General features: G+C 46.1%; 1 protein-coding gene across 3 annotated transcripts in view; it reads left to right on the forward strand.

Moving 5' to 3' along the window:
• ARSG (arylsulfatase G) overlaps window positions 1–21,733 on the forward strand; it is a 2,321,949-nt gene that overhangs the window by 1,563,256 nt on the left and 736,960 nt on the right. For all 3 annotated transcript variants that reach the window (XM_069655066.1, XM_069655065.1, XM_069655064.1), the window contains one exon: window positions 3,928–4,008. In XM_069655066.1, the coding sequence (XP_069511167.1) occupies window positions 3,928–4,008 (81 nt within the window). The remainder of the gene's footprint in view (window positions 1–3,927; window positions 4,009–21,733) is intronic.

The raw sequence follows: 21,733 nt of genomic DNA on the forward strand, positions 1-21,733 counted from the left end.
CCTTCTGAAGGAACTGAATAGCTGACCACTGGAAATAGAATCATCACACTGGGTTCGGCAAAGGCTCTAGAAGCTACGTGAATTTGTTAGCCCTAGTCTCTGTTGTAGACTATTCATGGCTGGGGTTGAATCACAGCAGTACATGTAGTTTACGTGGATTTCAGCCGTGCATTCGATACAGTACAGCATATTGTGGCAAAAAACGATTCAGTGGGGTATCTCCTGGGAACTATGGAATATGTTTATCTCTTTGAACTCTAAAACCAGGGTCAAAGTTAGACTATCCATGAATGGTGAGGTTACTAACTCCTTGTGCCGCCCCCCTTAGATTGGGCTATTCTCGGCTGTAGTGGCTTGGCTACGCCGACGACTTGATCCTGAGTGACACCACTGCTAGAGGACTACAGCATCATCTCGATAAATTGGAATTATACTCTTAGAGCTTTGGGCTCTCAATTAATGCAAACAAAACGAAGGTAATGAGTATTTAGGCGTTGACAGTTGATAAGTTGATCTGGCAACCTCAGATGAAAAAAATTGAAAGTAAAGCACTACAACTGGGGATTATGACATTTTGCTCCACTACATTGCGGGAACTCTCTTGACTGTCATAAAAGTGCACACAGCTAGAATAACACAAGGAATACCCAATGGCGAGATGAACATGTCGAAAACATGCCATTGTTGCTAATCACTTTATTGTCCTTGAGGGATAACCTACTGATATGATAGTTTATTTATATAGCGCCTATACAAAATGGGCCTCATTACAAGTACGGCGGTAGGGGGTTAACGGCACCAGTAAGGATGCCGGTGCTGTTAACCCCCTACCGCTGCATTCTGAGGTACCTTAGCGGGTCCCACTAAGGTCTGCAGGAGCCGCTAAGGGACCAGGGAGCTAATAACGGGCCTGCTATTTGCGTGCTCGTTATTAGCTCCTCCCCCATTCCCATTGAGCCCTATGGGGGCTCGAATGGGAATGGTTTTCAGAATGGGGACTTTCCGGGTCCTCCAAGGTTGGAATGACCCGGTAAGTCTCCATTCCGACGACCCGGACACTGGTTTGGAGGCAGCCATGGTGCTAATAGCAACATGGCTGCCTCCAAACTCGTAATCAGGCCCAATCTGTTTCAAAGCACTTCACGGCAAGGGTGGGAACAAGGGAAAATCCAAAAACATTCTTAGACATTTCAGATAGTGCAAGGAAGGAAATGGGAACAGAGAGCCGACTACCGTACTAGGCCTGGAGGCATTTCTGGTAGAGCCGGAGAATTACAAGAGGTGAGGGAGAGGTGAGGGAGAGGGGAGGATAAAGGAGGGAGAGGAACAAAACAAGCGATTATCGAACTAGGCCTGACGACATTTCAGATAGTGCTGGAGGGCAAGGGGGGGAATAAAAAGTAAGGGAGCGGGTGAGGGGACACACGTGTTACTATCATACTAGATCCAGGGACAATTCTGATAGAGTAAGTGCATAGAAAAAGTAAGGGAGGGGGAGCAGAGGGAGGGGAAGAGAGAGGAGAGGAGAAGAGAATAGAATACAATGGAAAAAGAGTAGAGAAGCGAGGGGAGAGCGAGTACAGTTGCAGAGGTCAGTAAAACACATAATGTTGCAAGGGAACAGAAAATGTAGGCAAGGATTCACAGTGACGATGGGCACAGCATGCGAGTACGAGATTCATGGGAGGTCCAGCATGAGAGTTGAGTGGGTGAAGCACCAAGAGTCAATGGGCCTCATTACGACCCGGGCGGTAAGGGATTACTGCTACCGGTAAGGGCACCGGTATTCCCTTACCGCCCTACTAAGAGTTCCCTTTGCGGGTCCTCTCTTAACTCCTGGTTTTACCAGACGTTAAGGACAGGACCCGCAAAGGGACCTTAGAGCTATTAACGGTACCGCAATTTACCGCATTTGAGCCCTAGGGGGGCTCAAATGGGGAAGGGCCCTGGAGAATGGTGAATTACCGCCCCCGCCAACCTTGGAATGGGGCGTTAATCGCTCCATTCACCAGGGCGGAGTCGGTGAGGTTTTGGAGGCAGCCATGGCACTAATAGCCTCGTAATCACCCCCCATGTGTCAAAAAGTCTAATCCAAGCGTTGGCAAAATGTCAATGGTAGTGACCCCTTAGTGATCATGAGCAATCTGAGACTGATCTCACAACTAAGACTCATAGTAGATAATATGTCTTGCAACATCTAAAGTGTTGCACTCACCCCCCGTATCTGTATGATTGTCCGAATAATTGGATATTTACAATTCAAATTTAACTTGGTGAACACGTTGTAAATTATGGGTGCTCCGATGGGAATAGAGTATAGTGTTAGATCTTGTAGACTATGTTGAGGCATGATGTTAAAAACTTCCAAACACCTCACTCTTGAATGTGAAAGTTTGGATGTGGTACGGAAAAGAGTGATGAGAGAGGTTGGTAACGTAGACTACATGGAATAATTTATTGGTCTCATTTGCGAGAGGTTTTCCATTGGGAATGATTTTGCATTGCTGTAGCACTTGACTGAAATGTGATGCACTATTAAAACAATATTAGATATAGTGCCCACTTAAGAGGTCATCAATACAATACTTACACAGACAAGACAATATGCAATTGTGTGCATTCACATTCTTGCTGTCTAAAATTGTATGTATGTTTAGTCTGTATATGATTGTTTTATATATTTATTATTATTTTATGTATATTGCTGTATAAAAAAGCCTTAATTGGCTGTGTTTATACTAAATAAATAGTCTTAGCTGCTTCCTTCTGTGAGAGGGGAGTTCACCAGGGACTTTATTGGTACACTGTCAATGAAAGTGTTTCCACCACCAGAAGTATTATAGGAGATTTTTACACCACTCAAGGCTTTCTATCCTCAGAAAATTGGCATGAAGGATATTTCTAATGAAGCTAAGACTAGTGGCATCTTGTATTCTGCTGGTGCCACGAGTCAGGCTGCTGTTGACATCGCAGTGGATACAGCTGATGACCCTATTGAAAGTTGGTTAATTGATGAGCAAACCTTGTTAACATCTGCAATCAGGCCAGTAGTTTCCTCTACAGATTTTGTAATTGGCCGCCTGCCTGCACTCAGTTTCCCCAGAATGTTCCTAGCACAGCTATAGTGGAGGGTTTATAGGAAACTGTTCGACTTAGGCAGGCAGTGCTACTTAGAGGTATCACTTGCCTCACAGACTGTGGCACCTCGAGATGTAAGGGGTGCACCCCGGTACAGTGAGAGTTCAAAAAACTTTTCAAAGTTCCACCCTGGCAGTTGGGTATTTGCAGAAATACAGTATCTGCAGAGGAAAGCTACTATCCATCAGAATCATCATTGCCTTTTATGTGAATGAAGGAAATAGTACACACCTTAAAGAGCTGTTTTATCATTTTGTGCATTTAGTTAGTAATTGTTTTTTTATGCCCACATTTAAATTATTCTTGTAAACAATCTATAGGGTGGTTATTGCTGTTGTGTTGGATCGTACTGCATTTGTGAATCTTGTTAGCACTTTTTATACACTGCTTGTGCTGCTTATTATTGGATTCGTGGTGCGCTGGGGGTTTGCATTTGGATATCGAGTGTTGCTATTAGGACTTTTAGAACGCAGGCAGGCTATAAAAGCTTGCATGACAGATAACTTAATTTCATTATCTCGGCGCAGTGCTGGAGCTCCACATGTAATCTTGTTTCAACGGAGATGATTTTCTGAATTGCACAATGTTTCAACCTCGTGTAACTGTCTCTTTAATTGAGACTATGAGACAGAAAAAGATTTATAAATCCTGGCAATAGATGCATAATTATAGTAGAGCTTTCCGAATAAGGAAAACGATAGTCAAGTAGCTTTGTGATAAGCTTTCCATTTGAACTAATTGTCACGTTCTTCTCCAGATTTCCTCTTTAAACAACTGCCTTCTTTTCAGGGGATAATGGACCTTGGTCTCAGAAATGCGAGTTGGCAGGAAACGTCGGGCCATTCATCGGAGCATGGCAGACAGCACGAGGTCAGTGCCAGGGAGTGCTGTCGTCTGTATAATCATTGTAGCATGTATGTTCTTATACACAGTTAATAAACTGCTTGTAAATACAGCATGAGATTGAGGGCGCAGAGCTTTTTGTCAAATCTAATGAAATATATGAAAAGGGCTGTTCTTTGCTCTGTGTACTGCTAATGATGCTCACATGAGAACGAGCACTTCTCTAGCATGAGTCCTCACCATAATTCATACTTGTGTCGAGAGCAATTCAACCTCGTAAATAATGAGGAGTTCAAACTGTTAAGCAGGTATATGCAACAACGATACGCTTTGGCTATCACATATCAAGAGTCGCATTCAGTGCTTTAACAGACATCATGCTTTGACTAAAGGGCAGTAATCGGCAAGCAAAGCAATCCCCACGTTCTGTCAGCTCTCGGCATCTAAAACTCTCGATTACATTGATAGCATTCTCATTCACAAAGCCAGAAATATACAAAAGGTTGAAAAATGACTTATCAATGAGGCCGCATACCCCCACCTATAGAAATCGTTTTTGCCTACACTTGTGGTCACTAACGCAACACCTATCAGCAAAAACCTAAAAAAGACATGGGCATTGTGTTACAAATCGAATCAGTGGCACAAACGTGCACCACAAATAGGTACAATGGTGCCCCTTTACAAGATGCCCTTCCATAAACAGATCCCAAGGAACTGAAATTTGAAAATATACATTTTCCCATCCGGCCCCAATGCAGCTAATAGTCTTGCTGTCCCCATTCCAGATTATTGGTTCCTAGAGGACCTGTGTTCTCTGAATGGGGGGTCCGTTTCCTGGCCCACATAGGTTGACATATTCTGCGCAGTAGAAGTATCATGAACCCACTTCCCGGCCACACATTCTGAGCATATCACCGGGCCCTGCGATTTGAAAATATTTGTTTTATCATTTCTTTCCCCCAAAAGCACCTCCAGGCTCTTTTTCATATGTGCTCAATGAATTCTGGAAGTATTGTGACTACAGGGTCTCTATCTCTTCCACAGGCAGAGCAGAGTGTCCTAGCTTGGGTGCCTTCTAAAAACAGGTGGATGAAGACAAAGGAGATCTCATTAGAGAACCCGGTTTAGTTCTGTTCAGACCTTAGTTGATCCATGACCCGTGAGCCAGAAGCCTTTGCTTCCCTTAAATAAACAGTTGGCCACTCTTGAAAAGTTTTGCCCCAGTTCATCAACCCCAGCTGAAAATGGTTTGTTAAAGTTAGATATGTAATAACAAATGATTGACATGACAAGATACACACCCAACTACACAATATTTCTCTTTCCAAGTACCATGATATTGATGAATGTTACTTGAATGACTGCTTATCTGACTGGTTTAATTGAGAAATATTTTTGTTTTGGGGTGGCAAACCAGGTTTGACCGTTTGGTATGTGCTGTTCCTATTTCAAACAAAGTTCGTGAATGGAACGCTGTTAATTAAATGTTTATTGCCAGTAGGTTCTCAGTTCCTAAATCCAACTTAACTTTCCCATCATTATTGTCTTTGCGTATTCTATCATGTTAACCTTGATCAGGAAAGGGGCAGGAGTCTTCCCACTTGGAATGACGAACACCTGATTGCTGCCATGTCACGGTGGGTTCCCTTTTTTCTTTCTCCGCACACGCACAGCTGTGAAAACGTCTGCTGTGTTGGGCTTTTCAACTGAGATCGTAAAACAACTAATACACAATTCTCACATCTGCGGGAGAGCTAGAAAGCTGTGCTCCTCAGTTGAATAGTTCAAAGTCAGAATTTAATAATTTCCTTCAAAATATCTTCAGTAAAACAAGCAGCTGCAAATGCAGGAGAAGTGATGAATAGAGAAAATTAGTGCAAGATGTGGGCTTGTGGGCCAGCTACAACTGGGAGCGAACTGAGGCAAGTTACTCACCAGTATTATTTGCTATGTTAGAAATGGGACCTGGTAATTCGCCATCAATTATAATTAATGATATTACAATATTTGGAAGTGTTAGTGTTAATCTAGAAAAGTTCATTGGAATCCTCTTCCCAGTAAGTTTTTAATTCCATGTTTCCTGATGTGTACATGAAATACAAGATTACAGATGGGGATGTTCACTTATCAAGAAGGGATAGTAAGAGGGTAATTATGAGTTTGACAGTAATGGTAAATCCAGTAGTAAATACCTCCAAATTTACCGTTCCACAAATTCAGGATTGTGTTGCAATATCGCTGATGGTATTCCATGCAAATACCACCAATGGTATTACAGGCGGTCTTCCAGCTGCCTATTTTTACCTACCACTCTGAGGTGAGGGTAAAGATTACAAAGTCACTCCAATATTTTTTTAAACTTTGTTTTTACTGTACAGAAGCAAATTTCCCACCAAAAACCTTTTACTGGAGGCCATCGTAAGGGATGGAAAGGAGGACAGACCCTTTTGTACATAATCAATTTCCACCTTCCCGCTGTGGATGGAAATGGGAAGAAAAAGATGTATAAAAACACTTTTTGAGTTTACGGTGCAGAGCTATTTTTGGAATACCGCTGGAAGTATTCCGAAAATACCACCTCCGTCAATTCAAAATCATTAATGTTGGTGGATTTTGTGACATATCACCCACAATCAGGTTTCCATACAAAAATAATCGTTTTACTGTTTATTCAAAAACCATCCACCGGGATCACAACATGAATAATGCATATTCTCCAATGCTCTCTTGTCGACCTCCAACTTGTCATCCCATTTTGTTGCCGTTGACGTCACAAAATAAAGATACATCATGAAAACCTAATGTGGGACGGGCTTGGTCAGTGAGGAAGACTGCATATGCATCGTATAGGGGATTTGTACATTGATCGGATAAACCATATCTGATGGCTCCTCCTGCGACCACCTCCTAAATGTTGCAACTACAGAATTTCAGGTTAGTATGCTGTGATTGGGTGATGCAACAAAGCATGAGCTTAGCATGGAAGGTGAATAGGGATTGGGCAAGGAGGGTCTTCTCAGCTTGAAGCTTTGGAAAGTTACCAGGCCAAGTGCAACTATTCAAGTTGATAGGAACAGCCACAAAGGTGCTGCATATTCTCAACAAGTTACCATCTCTGATCCCCTAGGCCTTGAAACGGAACATTCGGCTTTGAACCTGGTATTACTTTTTTATTATCCTGCATTCGGTTGAATGGGAACAACTACCTTAGCCTTGCTCGAATGAATAGGTATTGTCTTGCAGGTTCAGATCACGTGTGCAGGGACCACAAACTTGACTTCTGCTCACATTTATGAGGATTTTCATACGCAGGTGTCTTATCTCGTCTGTTAATATGAAACTTTTGCTCTCTCTGCGTCCTTTGCAAATCTGTGCACAGTGGCTGCACTGGAAGCCTGGTCTGTGCGTGCATCTCAGCAAAGTCAGCATGTCAGATCTCCCTCTGTGCTCTTGTTCCCTTCCAGTGTCTTTCCATTGATTTCAATGTGGCTGTGGCTTCCATCTTTGTTTTCATGGCCGTCGATGTTAATTGCGTTTAAGCATCAGCAAGCAGTTCACATATATTCTTGTGCAACTTGTGGTTACTGCATAGCAAGAATGTGTCTGTCCTCTACGTGAGCCATAAGCATGCTCTTCGTGTCTACCAGCAATTTAATCTAAAATGTCTGCGTAACTTCATGGGGGGATGCATATGTGTTTCATGCCGAACACATAGACGTCATGGTGTCAGTCGTGACTTCATCAGCTTCTGCAAGTTCTCAGTCAGTTCATCTGCTCCATTCACTGCAAGCTTATCTCTTCAGTAACGTCATTAGGACAGGGTCTGAATGACTTGATGAGTGAGTGAAAAGCGTTTCTCACACCTGCGATACATCGATGATGGACCGGAGGGACCCAGGAACGATGTACACCTTTTGTTTCTCTGCCACAGAGATGAGTGTGATAGGTTCAACGAGGGCCACATTTAGGACTCCCTCTTCAATCCCCCATCTGGTGGTCGATATATCAACCACACTTCCTTGTCCATTGTCTTAGTTCATGTACGGCTTTGGGATCCATACTTTCTTCACTTCTCCCAAGTGACCATAGTACTTGACTTGTTCATCTAAACTCCAGGTCATATAACAGCAGTCGCCATCGGGATTGCACTATACCTATTTTCCTGTGCAGTTACGTGGTTATGGGGTATATTGACCGTTGTCCTTGGAGAAAACGGAGGACATTGCTTCAGGTGTGACTGCAGTACATTGAAGGTCTATGTCTCTCTGTCTTTGTCTCTACGTCCAGTAATAGTTTCATCCCTATTGTCTTCTCTGTGGTTTTCTTGTGTTGTGCTATAGCTACTCTAATACCACCGAATGCTAGTAGTACTAGTACTAAGGCACCTATTTGTACCTTCAGTCCGCTAGCCATCCATGATGGTATCCAGGAAAAGATGTTTCTGATGCTTGTTAATTGGCTTAGAATCACATGCTGTGCATACAGTCCGACATCCAGTGGTAACCGCAGAGCATTGCATCTTGTCTTTTGAGAATCGAAAGGGGGCGTCGACATGGGCATGCCTGTAACACTATCCCTAACGTGATGTGTAGTGTACCCAAAATCCCTCACGCGTCGAGGTCCCTCCGATTTGTTTTTTTCCAGCCAGTGTACTGGTCGCCGTATGCAGAGCTCTTCCAGAGACATTGCTATTGTTATACTTTTTGACCTTTGGTCGTTGATCGATATTATTTTGCCGTCCCTTCCCTCGATGGCTGTTTCCTGACCTACGCCGAAGCCTGCTCCACGGACCTTCGATGGAGAGTGATCTGGTCGGCGCCGCCGACCACGTGGCCGGGCCTTCTGGCCAGCCTACACAGTAGGAAGAGTGGGGTTGGGGTGGACAGTTGCTTTTTAAGAATGCTTTTCCCTTTCCTCTCTTTGTTCCCTTGGTCTTGTTGCCACTGTGTTATTCCTCTGCTAAACTCCATTTAGGTTTTGTCGTTCAGGCAAAGCCAAATTCCTGTGGAAAGACAAACACCTTAAGTGTAATAGGTGTCTTCCCCTTAACCACAACGAAGCGGCCTGTGCGGTTTGTAAGCTGCTGCGTCCGGAGACAGTAAAGGAGCGCTGTGTTAAGCGGTGGGCGGCCTATGGAATGTCGCAGGCCGAGAGTAGTTCCCCCGCCATCGAGTGTGATAAGGGGTTTAGTGACGACCAGGGCTCCGAATCGAAGGCCATTGACCTCACAGCGGAGTGCTCACGCTCTGCGTTGTCCGTCCCCGGCCCAACAGGCACGACTTGAGTCCTGCTATGGGGACTGTACATCCCGGCGACGAGGACGCACACTCTTCCCACACTAAAGACACAACCCCCGGTTTGTCTTCAACGAAACAGTCGAAGCGTTCCATCATGCCAAAGGGCACACCGGATAGTTCGGCAGTGCCCGCTGATCGGCAGCTCTCAACGCCACCGCAGGTGTGGCATGCGACTGGGCAGTTTAAATCAAAGGGCGCTACCACCAACACTAAGTGTCTGTTGAGACGTATCAGAAGAAGGCATCGCGGAACAGAAGGCCCTGGTTACTCTGAAAACAACTGCGCAACCGCAGGCCCAGTCCAAACACTCTACTGTGACACCCGATATTACCGAAAACATCGCTAGGATCGTTTCGACGTCAAATCAGAAAAAAAGGGTTGAAGGACTCGTCGAAATTTAAGGATAAACTTAAGGACTCGTCGAAACCTACAGATAGGCCTAAGGATTCATCAAAACCTAGAGATAGGCCTAGAGATACGTCCGAAGACACGCCACGACCGTCGGAACCTCTAAAGGAATTTTCAGAGTGCCCTGGGTGTCTTTCACCGACATTAAAAGAAAAATCTTGAGTTCTGCAGCAGAAGACCAATTAGAAGAGCCTTTCCCACCCCTAGACTCCTCTGGTTCCTCAATATGGACCAGAGAGAAGTTTGAGGGGTGTATGAATAGGTTAGAGTTTTGTGGAACTCTCAGAGAAGTCCACACCCAAAAGGCTTCGAGAAGAGAGTGGTTTTCTGCCTGTTGCAAAGTTTCAAGAGACTTTTGATCCTTTTCAGGAAGAAGAGACCTATGACCTCACTTAGGATGAAATCCCTGTAGACCAATTTAATCTGGATGAATATCCATTTGGGGACCCTGTGGATGAGCACATTGACCCCACAGAGCAGTGGGAGGACATCCACGGCCGGATCGACCCTCAGCCATGGGCATCACCCACTCCAACTCCGGCACCTGACACCCTGTGCATGGATTCGCCCCCACCACACCCACTCGAGAGGCCTCCCCAGTTGATGACCAGATGGTGTTTAACGCTATCGTAAGGCGGGCAGCTGAACATTTCCAGATTGCTACTCAGGAAGCTGTACCAGAGGCTGATTTTGACGAAGACACCCGAAGAAAAAACCACTGGGTAGCCAGGCTATTCCTTTGTTGAACTCGATCAAGAAAAGCTTGGCTCCTTCTTTGTTGACAACCGCCCTTACAAGGGCAGTCAATCCTAGTGTAGAAAAACTGTTTCGCTCTTCCCCTTCTGATCCCCTTTATATTTGGGGTCATGCTACTTCAGATTCCCTGGTAGTAACTACAACCAGGAAGAGGGCGGGGGTCCCCCTGTCCACAGGGGAAGCACCCCCTGATAAGGAGTGCAAAAGGTTATACGCACTAGGGGAAAAGGGTCACAACTGCCGCTGCTTTTTCCACTCGTATAGCTAATAACACAACTTTGTTGGCTAGCTATTCAGATGCACAATGGAATATGCTACAAGAGGGCCTTCAAGAAGTTCCTGAACCGCTGCAGGCTCACCTGCTTTCCTTTGTAGCTGAGGGCAAACAGTTAATCAGAGTATTCTCAAAAAAACTTTAGATGCGGCAGAAACAGCTGGCAGGACCTTGGCACAAGGTACCCTCCTGAAGAGGCACATATGGTTACAAAACTCTGGTTTCAAACCAGAAACCCAAGCTTCACAAATAAATAAGTCGGTGGAGGAGACTAACTTATTTCGGAAAGCGGTTGACGAAGCCCTTGAAACAGCTAAAAAGGAGCACGATACCCTCAAGACCCTGGAACAAATCACCCAAAGGCCCTCCACAAGGAGAGGGAGTGGTTCAAGATGTTCCTTTCATAGCCAATGTTTCCCTCACAACCAATATGGTTCGGGAAACAACTGGTCATCCCCCCAGGGAACGAGCTACACCACCCCGTGTGCCCCAAGAGATCAACAACGTAGAAAAGGAAGGTGCCGAATTTCCGTCCCTAGAGGCGCCCTAGCCTCAGGTCTGAAATGACAAGCAGATGCGGGTCCCCTCCCATGCCTCCCTGGTCGGGGGCTGGCTAACATAATTTCTTCAAGCATGAGAGGGGATAACAACAGACCATTGAGTACTCAAGACCATCGCTCACGGGTACTGCATAGAATTCTGCCGGACCCCCCCAATTCAGACCTCCACGATCAAGACGCCTGATGCCGGAACACCTGCACATCCTGTTACAAGAGATCGAAATCCTGCAGGAAAAGGGTGCCATAGAAGTCGTACATCTGCTACAGGTAAACAGGGGTATTTCTTCAGTGTACTTCATTGTACCCAAAAAGGATATCACCATGCGCCCTGTACTAGATTTACGCCCAGCAAACAAATTTGTCAAACCTCAAAAGTTTCGTATGTCACACTGCAGGAAGTAATCCCCTTGCTCACATAGGGAGACTACATGGCAACATTGGACATGAAAGATGCATACTTTCATAGTTCAATGTTGCCAGCACACAGAAAATCCCTCAGATTCATGATAGAAGACAAGCACTATCAGTTCAAGGTACTACCCTTCGGCATTCCCTCAGCACCAAGGGTATTTACAAAGGTACTGGTACTGGCAGTGGCAGCAGCACACCTGCACAGATTATCTATCCCAGTTTATCCTTACTTCAATGACTGGCTAATAACGGGATTCCTACGGAGCATGCCTGTCAAACGCTCAAAAGACAATAGACCTCTTATTCAGCCTAGGACTCCATCAACAAGAAGAAATCCATCTTAGACCCCAGTCAAGTCAAGCAGTTCCTAGGGGCTCTAATTCAAACAAGCGACGGCCTCCTCTTCCCCTCCAACAAGAGGGTCCAAAACATGTTTCACATCCCTCAATATGTAGCCAATCGGGAGGTGACGGTACGCAAGGCCATGCGACTGTTAGGAATGATGGCATCCTGCATTTATTTGGTTACTCACGCGCGGTTTTGCATGCGTCCAATGCAAGAGTGGCTCAACAGCCAGTGGTGTCAGGCCATCAGACAATGGGATGATCTAGTTATTGTCTTGCCAGCCCTCGTTCTCTCTCTGCAGTGGTGTTCGAGGGAAAACCTCCTGAAAGGAAAATCCTTCACCACCCGACAGTAGAAGCCACTCTCACTACAGACACATCTCTCACGGGTTGGGGGGGGGGGTGCTCACCGAGCTTCAGCAAACGTCGCACGAAGTCTGGTCCTCAGAGATAGCATCCAACCACATACATCTGTTAGACCTATTAGCTATATTCAAAGCTCTGAAAGCCTTTCAGACTCAACTGCAAGGAAAGACGGTCCTGATCCTTACAGAGAGCACCACGGCCATGTACTATGTAAACATACCAGGGGGCACTCACTCTGCAGGGCTGTCCAAACTGTCCCAGAACATTTGGAAGTGGGCTCTCAAACACATGTTCCTGTTGTCACAACATGTTCCGGGGGAACTCAATCTTCTGGCAGACGTACTGAGCAGAAATTTCCCACTACCCATGGGTTACGAATGGCGATTACACGAAGACATCGTCTACAGCGTTTTCGCAGAATAGGGCTTCCCAGAGATCGATCTGTTCGCAACTCTGGATAACGCTCAATACCAAGTCTACGCCTCCAAGTACCCCCAGAACCGTTCCAAGGGGAACAGACTCTGGATCACATGGTCAGGGAAATTTGTTTACACTTTTCCTACGACTCCCCTCCTCAACAAGATAGTTCACAAGATGTACCAGGAACCAGTCACCATGATATTGGTGGCCCCCAGGTGGGCCCGCCAACCCTGGTTTGCTCATCTGATGGAGATGTCCCTATCTCCTCTGATGAAACTGCCTTGCCCGTACAACATATCTCAAGACAGAGGGGAGACACTTCACCCTTGCCCGCAAACACTGAACTTAGCGGCCTGGCTCCTGGGGTCATAGAGTTTGGGCACCTGCAACTCCCTTAGAGATGTATGGACATACTTAGAGAGGCAAGGAAACCTAAGACACGATATTGCTATTCCAGTAAGTGGAAGCATTTTCTTATCTGGTGCAATTCTAAGAGCATCGACCCCATTGACTGCTCTCCTACCCATTTTGTTTTGTACCTGACTCATTTGCACATCTCAGGCCTGGTTTTTAACTCTAAAGGTTCACTTAGCTGCTCTTTCAGCTTACACTACATCACAACAGAAGGTGTTGTGGTGGAAGATACCAGTTATTAAGGCTTTTATGGAGTGAGTAAAGAGAATTCACCCTCCCATTTCTAACCCGGCACGCGGATGGGACCTAAATGTGGTGTTGACTAGACTTATGGGGTCTCCGTTGAAGCACATGCATAAAGCAAGTCTTAAGGATCTCACCTACAAGACTGCCTTTTTAATAGCTATTACTTCCATAAGGAGAGTCGGTGAACTACAGTCCCTCTCAGTTCTAGACCCCTTTGTTACAGTTTACAGAGATAAGGTGGTTCTGCGCACTTACCCTAGGTTTGCGCCTAAATTCATTTCAAGGTTCCATGTGAACCAGTCCATAGAACTACCAACGTTGTTTCAGAACCCCTGAAGCTTGGGAGAAAGAAGCCTGCAAACACTGGATGTACGCAGGGCAGTCATGTTCTACATGGAAAGAACTAAACCACTAAGAAAAACAAATCAGTTTTTCATTTCTGTGGCAGCAGGTAGAGAAGGAGACCCTGTCTTCAAATCTACTATCTCAAGGTGGATTGTCAAATGCATCACACTCTGTTACACTCTTACTAAGCAAGAACTTCCCTTCAAGCGTAGAGCACACTCTACTCTAGGCACGGGGGCTTCCATAGCATTCATTGCAAATGTTCCCCTAGAGTCCATTTGCAAAGCGGCAACCTGGAGTTCTGTACACACCTTTACAAAACACTATTGCCTAGACACTAATTCTAGGTCTGATTCTCAAGTGGGACAAGCAGTACGAATATATCTTTTCGCATCTTTTCGCTACTGTTCCTTCTCACAACCCACCTCCATCATTTCTGATGATTATATCTGCTTAGATTCACATGCACCCACCCTTCCTCCCCGCTCGGATGGAAGGAACATAGACATCTACTGCTTTTTTCTCTTTTCTGTACTCACGATAGTCATAAGGCTCCCTCACGGCAGAAAAAAAACAATCAGAGGGACTTCGACGCGTGTGGGTTTTTGGGTACACTGGACGTCACGTTAGGGATAGTGTTACAGGCACACCCATGTCAACGTCCCCTTTCGATTCTCGAAAGACAAGATGCAATACTCTGCGGTTACCACTGGATGTCAGACTATATGCACAGCATATGAATCTAAGCAGATACAATCATCAGAAATGCTTTTACAGTAAGTAATGCATGTCATGTCAGCCAATATATTAATCTTTCCCTACTGGACTCATTACCGCTTCCATCTTGGAATGTAAGTATGATAATTGCACAATTGCCTCTGTGAGTGTTACTTTATCTCCATAGTGTGAGGGCACGTATGTGCAGCAAGGTGGTCCTATCTATGTGGACATGCCTCCTTCAATGGCTGTAAGGAGATCCAGAACTTCAGAACAGCTCCCAGGTCTTCTTTGATTGCGTTGAACCCTTTTACTGACAAATGGATTGTCTGCAACAGTTCCCATCTTGTAATCTGGAGCTACTTGGTGTTCGTGTTGGCCTGAACTCCTGGAACTCCTGACACTCCTGACACAATGAACATTTTAGTTCTGCTGAACAGTCTGTACTCTGCTGGGATCACATTGAGTGCTTCTTCCATCTTGGATGAGACGTAGTTTCCTCTTTTCTCTCTTGTGAGCTCCACAGATCTCTTCTTTCTGTGGTGTGCCTTGCCTCCATTTTGGGGAATCTATCTACTTGTATGTCTTTTTCAGGCACCACTAATACTAAAGATGCTGCAGATATAAACCATCCACCTGAACAAAGTGAGATGTTGAAAGTAATGGATTGGAGCAAACACATCTTTTTGAAGAATATTTACAATTGCAACTGTGCCTGAGAGACAAGGCAAGATATTCCTTCCACCTAGTCCTTAAATCTGAAAAATTTGAAACAACCTTCCTCTCCACCTCGAAGTCTACTCCTTAACTCATCACCTCTTCTCAGAATCATTCCCCCACTTCAAAAGTATACCCTCCAAAAATGTTATAACATTATTTGACGTGATATCTCTGATAACTCCTACTTCTGGCCACTTACTGAGTAAATCCATCACCACTGTGACATAGGATTCTCTACTTCAATGAAAGTTTGGCAGTCCCTACAAATAAATAGCAATGGTGTCCCATTGGGTTTTGGGTGCCTGTGCATGACCATGGGTGGAGTATTTGTCCCTAAAATGTTGTCGCTGTTACAACACCCATCACACTCTTTGATCCTCATCTCAACTAACCTATGCATTGCAGGCCACCAAAAAAACATCCTAATGAGGGCCTTGGTCCTACCCACACTCATATATGCATTATGACCAATGTCCACCACCTTTTCTCACATCCCCACCGGGTCTAGCAATCTCTGACCTACACACACCAAACCATCCGAGACGCTTAGTTCATCCTTCACCTTTCTGAATTCCTTAAATTGATTACTCAAACTTTGATCATTGCTCTGCCTCCCTCTGGATTCTATCAATTGCTTTACTTCTTGATACACCTCATCTTCATGAGCGCCGCTGCCATGGAAAACTAAAACACAGTGTGCGCTCGAGTAGCTTTCTGCAGACGTCTGGCTCAAGTCCCCAACTGTGAGAGAATCGGTGAGTAAACCAGCCCAGATGTTTTACGGACACTTTTTGACCACTCAGTGATGGCTGCTGTGCATGCTAGACGCACATGCAGCGGAGCATCATAAACATTTTAACTGAGCTGTTGATTAATTTGCAAAATAGCAAAATCAACATCTACACGACCCAACAGAACCCGCTACTTCTACCAACTATATACTCCACATATCAACAGGGCCAAAGCAGGATGTTGATTTTGCTATAGTCTCCGATAGGTATGCGGTGCTGTGAGGGTGAGACATTTATGTGTGAGGGTGAGGATTTTAAATGTGATGCACTCTTTAACGGGGAGCCAGTGTGCTGCCTGCCTGGCCTGGGAAATGTGATCCCTTTTGGGAATGCTTAATGCTGCTCGTAAGGCATTGTTCTGAGTGATTTGGAGTCTGTTTAGATTTTTTGCAGATGTTCCTGCTAGGAGGGCATTGCAATAGTCTAATTTAGCACCAATAGTTGCTCTGGCTATTGATAGTTAGGCTTGGATCGGTAGGGTTTAATTGCATTGATGAGCTCAGTGGTGTGGGCCGGGGCAGAGGCAATGGTGCTGACTTGCTTCGTCATGGATAGAGTAGAGTCTATGTATACCCCTAGTGTCTTCACTGATGAGGACACCGGGATGATAGTGTTGACTATAGTGAAATTGGAATAGAGCTTGTTGAGTTTGGCTAGCATGGCTTTTTGACCGAGAATGATAATTTCGGTCTTGTCCCAATTGAGGCATAGGCTGTTGGCCGCCATCCAGGCCTGAATTGTGGAGTAGATTAGATGAAGTGCTTCGGCGTCTTGGTTGTAGGAGCCGGAGAGTGGTAGGAGTACTTGGGTATCGTCAGCGTAGTTCGTATGCACGATACCAAGTGTGTCAAGTTTGTCGAAGAGGGGCTTTGTGAACAAGTTACAGTGTGGTTGCTGTGCATGAGCCCTGTGGGACTCTGCAGTGGATGGTGGTGGGGGCTGCACTAGCTGTATTGGAGAATACCTTCATTGCCCTGCCTTCCAGGAAGGAGGTAACCCAGAAGGCTGCTTCTTTGGAGAAGCTGGCGGAGTGGGTGAGGTGAAAAGTTAATCTCTTGTGATCAACAAGATCGAAAGCAGCCGAGAGATCTAAGAGTAACAGGAGGGCTGGCTTGCCTTTATCCATGATTTGTGTTATTTGGTTCATTCATGTGATCACATAGCAGGCTAAGTTGGGCCTGTCAAGAGTAACACTATCTATTTGCAATACAGGTAGGATCCCTGAGTCACTCCTGACGCTACTACATAAGGTCAGTACCAGACTACTTAACTAAGACGAATGTATGAGTTAGGAAAGACAGAACCTAAATAGTGTATTCTCATCTCCCCAGATTAGAGAATTGAACACCCATTAGAATACTCCATGGAACTACACACTCCTTGCCTTGAAGATGGATTCTATGGAATCCAAAACGCGTCAGTGCTTAAGATTCTGAGAGGAGTGCATTGGATGTCTTACTAAAGATTGAATTCTGTTCAAGAGATGATTGTAATAGGATGTATTACTCTATTATTAACCCACTCTGAGATTTTGCTGTAAGATTTATACTACTGTAATTTGGGTTTCTTCTACCGAAATAAGGATTGTTTTGTGTTACTTTTGTTCTGAAATGAACATAAAACCTTATATACTTTTCTTGTGGAAATCTTTGTCCTGGGTTTCTTGGTCATTTGGTTGCCATCAAGAATGACAGGATACGCATGGAATTGCATTTGAACATGAATGGTTGCTAAGAAATAATTTGAGTTATCATCTTGGAACATCTTACCATTGTAGTCTATTGAGAGGATCCCACCATTATGGTGGCCCCCCCATCTCTCTAGACTTTGAATTACCTTGGGATTATAAATCCCCCTAAAAGTGCATCATAATGATCTGAGTTACCACACCTGTAGCAACCCCTAAAAGATCTTGTTTCGAAGGGATTGTGTCCTCCGACGTATTCCTTATCTTTGATAATACGTTTCCAGCTTGCTGGCCTCGGAAATCTTTTCTGTAGAGGGCGCCGTGCGTCGACGTCCGCCAAGTCGATGTCCCTCGACGGCAACCATATCGGCGCCGACGTCACCATGCCAATAAATAGCCACGCGCTGCGTCCGTTGCTCAGTTCCGTTTTTCTGCGCTTCGTGGGGCCTGGGAACGTTTTTGCTCAGTTCAGTCAGGATAACCCTACATCTACTCGAATAAATACCTACTCGTTCTCGATGGCACCTTCATCGGAACCGACAACGCCGCGATCCGGCTTCAAGAAATGTCGAGACTGCGGTTAAAAAATGTTGATAACGGATTCACACAGGATCTGCTTGTGGTGCTTGGGAGCCGAGCACCATTGTTCAGAGTGTGAGGACTGCATGTCCATGATGGCGAAAGCCTTGGAGGAGTGCAAGGGGAAGCTCGAGAGAGGTAAGTCAGTCAAAACCTCAAAGTTTTCTTCAGCTGAGTCGAGGCATTCGTCTCCTCACCGTCGAAAACATTCCCATTCTAGATCTCGAAGTAGCTCCCACCATTCGTCGAGATCAAGGCACTCAACAAAGAGACGTCGAAGATCCCCTTCCTCGTCGTCTTCTGTTTCCCCCAGAAAGCGTCTCCTGTCCCACAAAACACAGCTCTCAGGCTGAGTGGGAGGAATTCAGAAAGAAAATGTTAAGCGTCTTCGAGAAAGCGGCCTCGACCCCCTCGAAGACAGCTGAGGGTTATACCCCGGGTGAAAAACCCAATAAATCAAAACGCCGCGAGTCGCAGCACCCGGCGAAATATTCCACCCGAGAGCGCCACGAGCCATCGGGTAAGAAGGCACCATCTTCGACGCCGAAGATTCCTTCGACGCATGGATCGGCGCCATCGACGCCGTTGTCGAAGGGTTCCTCGACGCATCGGTCGATCGACTCGACTCGACGCCGACATCGACGCCGATGAAAGAGAAGACCAAGGCTACTCCACAGCCAATGGTGATTCCAAGGGCCTCTGGCATGACGCCGAGACCGTCGTCGATGTCCTCGAGTAGGATTCCAATCCTCTCGAGTTCTTCGAGACCCCTTCCAGTTTTTTCGACGCCGTTCTCGGCGCCTTCGAAGCCTGTCACATCGGCGTCGACGACATCGATGTTTTCTCACCCAATAATGACGAGTTTGGCTCCTTCTGCCTTAGAGATGGGTTTTACACCATTTCAGAGGTCAGAGTACCATGGACTATCTTCTATTTATGAAGAGGGGGAAAATTCTGACCAGGAAACATTTGGGTTACAGAGGACCACACTGCCTATTTCAGAGGATTTCACCTCTGAGGAAAGAAGGTTGAAGGACCTACAGGAGTCACTACATGAGGCAAGTGGGCTGGACACTTCCCCAGAAGTGGAATTTGTTAAGCCATACCCAGGGGAACATGCCGAAACACCCTATAGAACCCTTATGGCAAGAATTATTGAATTTATGGGTTGGTCTGCGCCTTTGCCTGTTTTTCAAGAGGATGACCTAACAGACATATTAGACAAAGGTCCACAGGAGGACCATGTGGTCCCCTTCCATGCAGCCTTACAAAGGAAAATTACATCTAATTGGGAAACTCCTGAAGTTATCCCTGCGGTCAATAAAAGATTGTCAGCCAAGTATAGGGTAGCGGCTGCTGACCCTGAATACTTATCAAAACACCCGACTCCAGAGAGCCTGGTGGTTCAAGCGGCAACTTCATCTAGCAGTAGGACCGCTTACCCTGCTGTCCCACAGGATAGAGATGACAAGAGGTACGTATCTATGGCCAAGAAAGTCTTCTCTGCTTGTAGTATGGCGTTGAAATCCATAAACGCCACCTGTACGCTCGCCAGGTTCAGTCACACACTGTGGGAGTGTGCTTCATCAGCGGCTGACTGCATACCCGAAGGAGAGGAAAAGGAAGCCTTCCTTAACATTATTAAAGATGGCAAAGATGCCATGTGCGAATCACTTCAAATGTGCATCGATTCCGCTGACAGTATCAGCAGGGCCATGGCGGCAAGTACAACAATCAGCAGGCATGCATGGTTGCGAAAGTCTGGCTTTGCTCCAGATGTACAGGCCAGACTTTTGAATATGCCCTTTGACGGCTCTTCACTATTCGGAAAAAAGGCTGATGACAGTCTGGAAAAGTTGCAGACTTCTAAAGCAGCAGCAAAATCTTTAGGAGCTGCTATCTGCCAAACTCCTTTTCGCCCCTCAAGAACCTCTGGGAGAGGAAAGTCCTTTCGCTATTATTCCGCATTCGGGAAAGGCAGAGGACAGCCGGCTCAAAGAGGCCAAAGGAGATCCACCCGAGGTGGACGGGTCAAAGGAACTAAGGCCGCAGCAGCAGCAGGTGCGTCTTTACCCTCGGCATCTGCATCAGCCGCCCCCAAACCACTCTGAGGCCTTTCCACACAATACACCTGTAGTGGGCAGGTTAACTTACCATCTGACGGAATGGCAGGCTATAACGTCAGATGCTTGGGCATTGGAGACAGTTGCCCAGGGTTACTGCCTACCCTTTCTACACATCCCTCAGTCATCCAACAGGGAACAGCTCTCTAAAAGTTCTAGATCCGCTCCTCTTGCAGGAAATTATAGACCTGCTAGAGAAAGGTGCCATAGAACCGGTACCTGTAGCGGACATGAACAAGGCCTGGTACTCCCCCCTACTTTCTCATACCAAAGAAGGACGGAGGACTGAGACCCATCCTGGACTTACGAGAATTGAACAAGTTCCTCAGGAAGGACAAGTTCAAGATGGTAACTCTCTCTCCGATCCTTCAGGCCCTCCAGCTCCAGGACTGGCTGGTATCTCTGGACCATCAGGATGCTTATTTCCATGTGCCAATCCATCTCAAACACAGGAAATACCTGAGGTTCGCAATTGGCGACTCTCATTATCAATTTCGAGTTCTGCCATTTGGGCTGACCTCCGCCCCGAGGGTCTTCACCAAGCTGATGTCGGTAGTGGCGGCGAGTCTAAGGAGGGAAGGGATCCACTTCTACCCCTACCTGGACGATTGGCTGATCAGGGCTGTATCTTCGAAACAAGCCCAGGCCCAGCTAGATTGTCTGCCACTTCCTTCACAAACTGGGCTTCTCCCTCAATTTAAAGAAGTCACAGATGATACCATCACAGAGACTCCAGTTCATTGGAGCGGTCCTGGACACTTCCCTGGGAAAAGCCTCGCCACCTGAGGTGAGGGCTCAAGATATTCTACAGATGGTCACCAAGTTTCAAAATGCCCAACGTCTCCCAGCATTTGACTTTTTGAGGTTGCTAGGCCTCATGGCATCCTGCATCTTCCTTGTGCCAGAGGCTCGCCTGAGAATGAGATCTCTTCAGTGGGCACTGAGAAGTCAGTGGTTGCAATTCTCAGGGAGAATGACAGATCTCCCCCGGATTCAGGACAAGGTAGCCCGCGACCTTCAATGGTGGGCCTATCCAGAGAACATCTTGAAAGGAGAACTGTTTTGGCAACCATGGCCGGAGATAACAGTAGTCAGACGCCTCACTCACGGGGTGGGGAGCCCATGCCAATGACTTGACCATCAGCGGTCGTTGGTCTCCATCGGAGTCCAGACTACACATCAACCTATTGGAGCTGAGAGCAATCAGACTAGCGCTGAAAGCTTTCCTGCCATCAGTACAGGGGAGAAATGTCCTGATAATGACGGACAACACGGTGGCCATGCACTACCT

The sequence above is a fragment of the Ambystoma mexicanum genome, chromosome 3q, assembly GCF_040938575.1.
Source record: "Ambystoma mexicanum isolate Mex_15411 chromosome 3q, UKY_AmexF1_1, whole genome shotgun sequence".
NCBI classification, from domain to species: Eukaryota; Metazoa; Chordata; class Amphibia; order Caudata; family Ambystomatidae; genus Ambystoma; species Ambystoma mexicanum.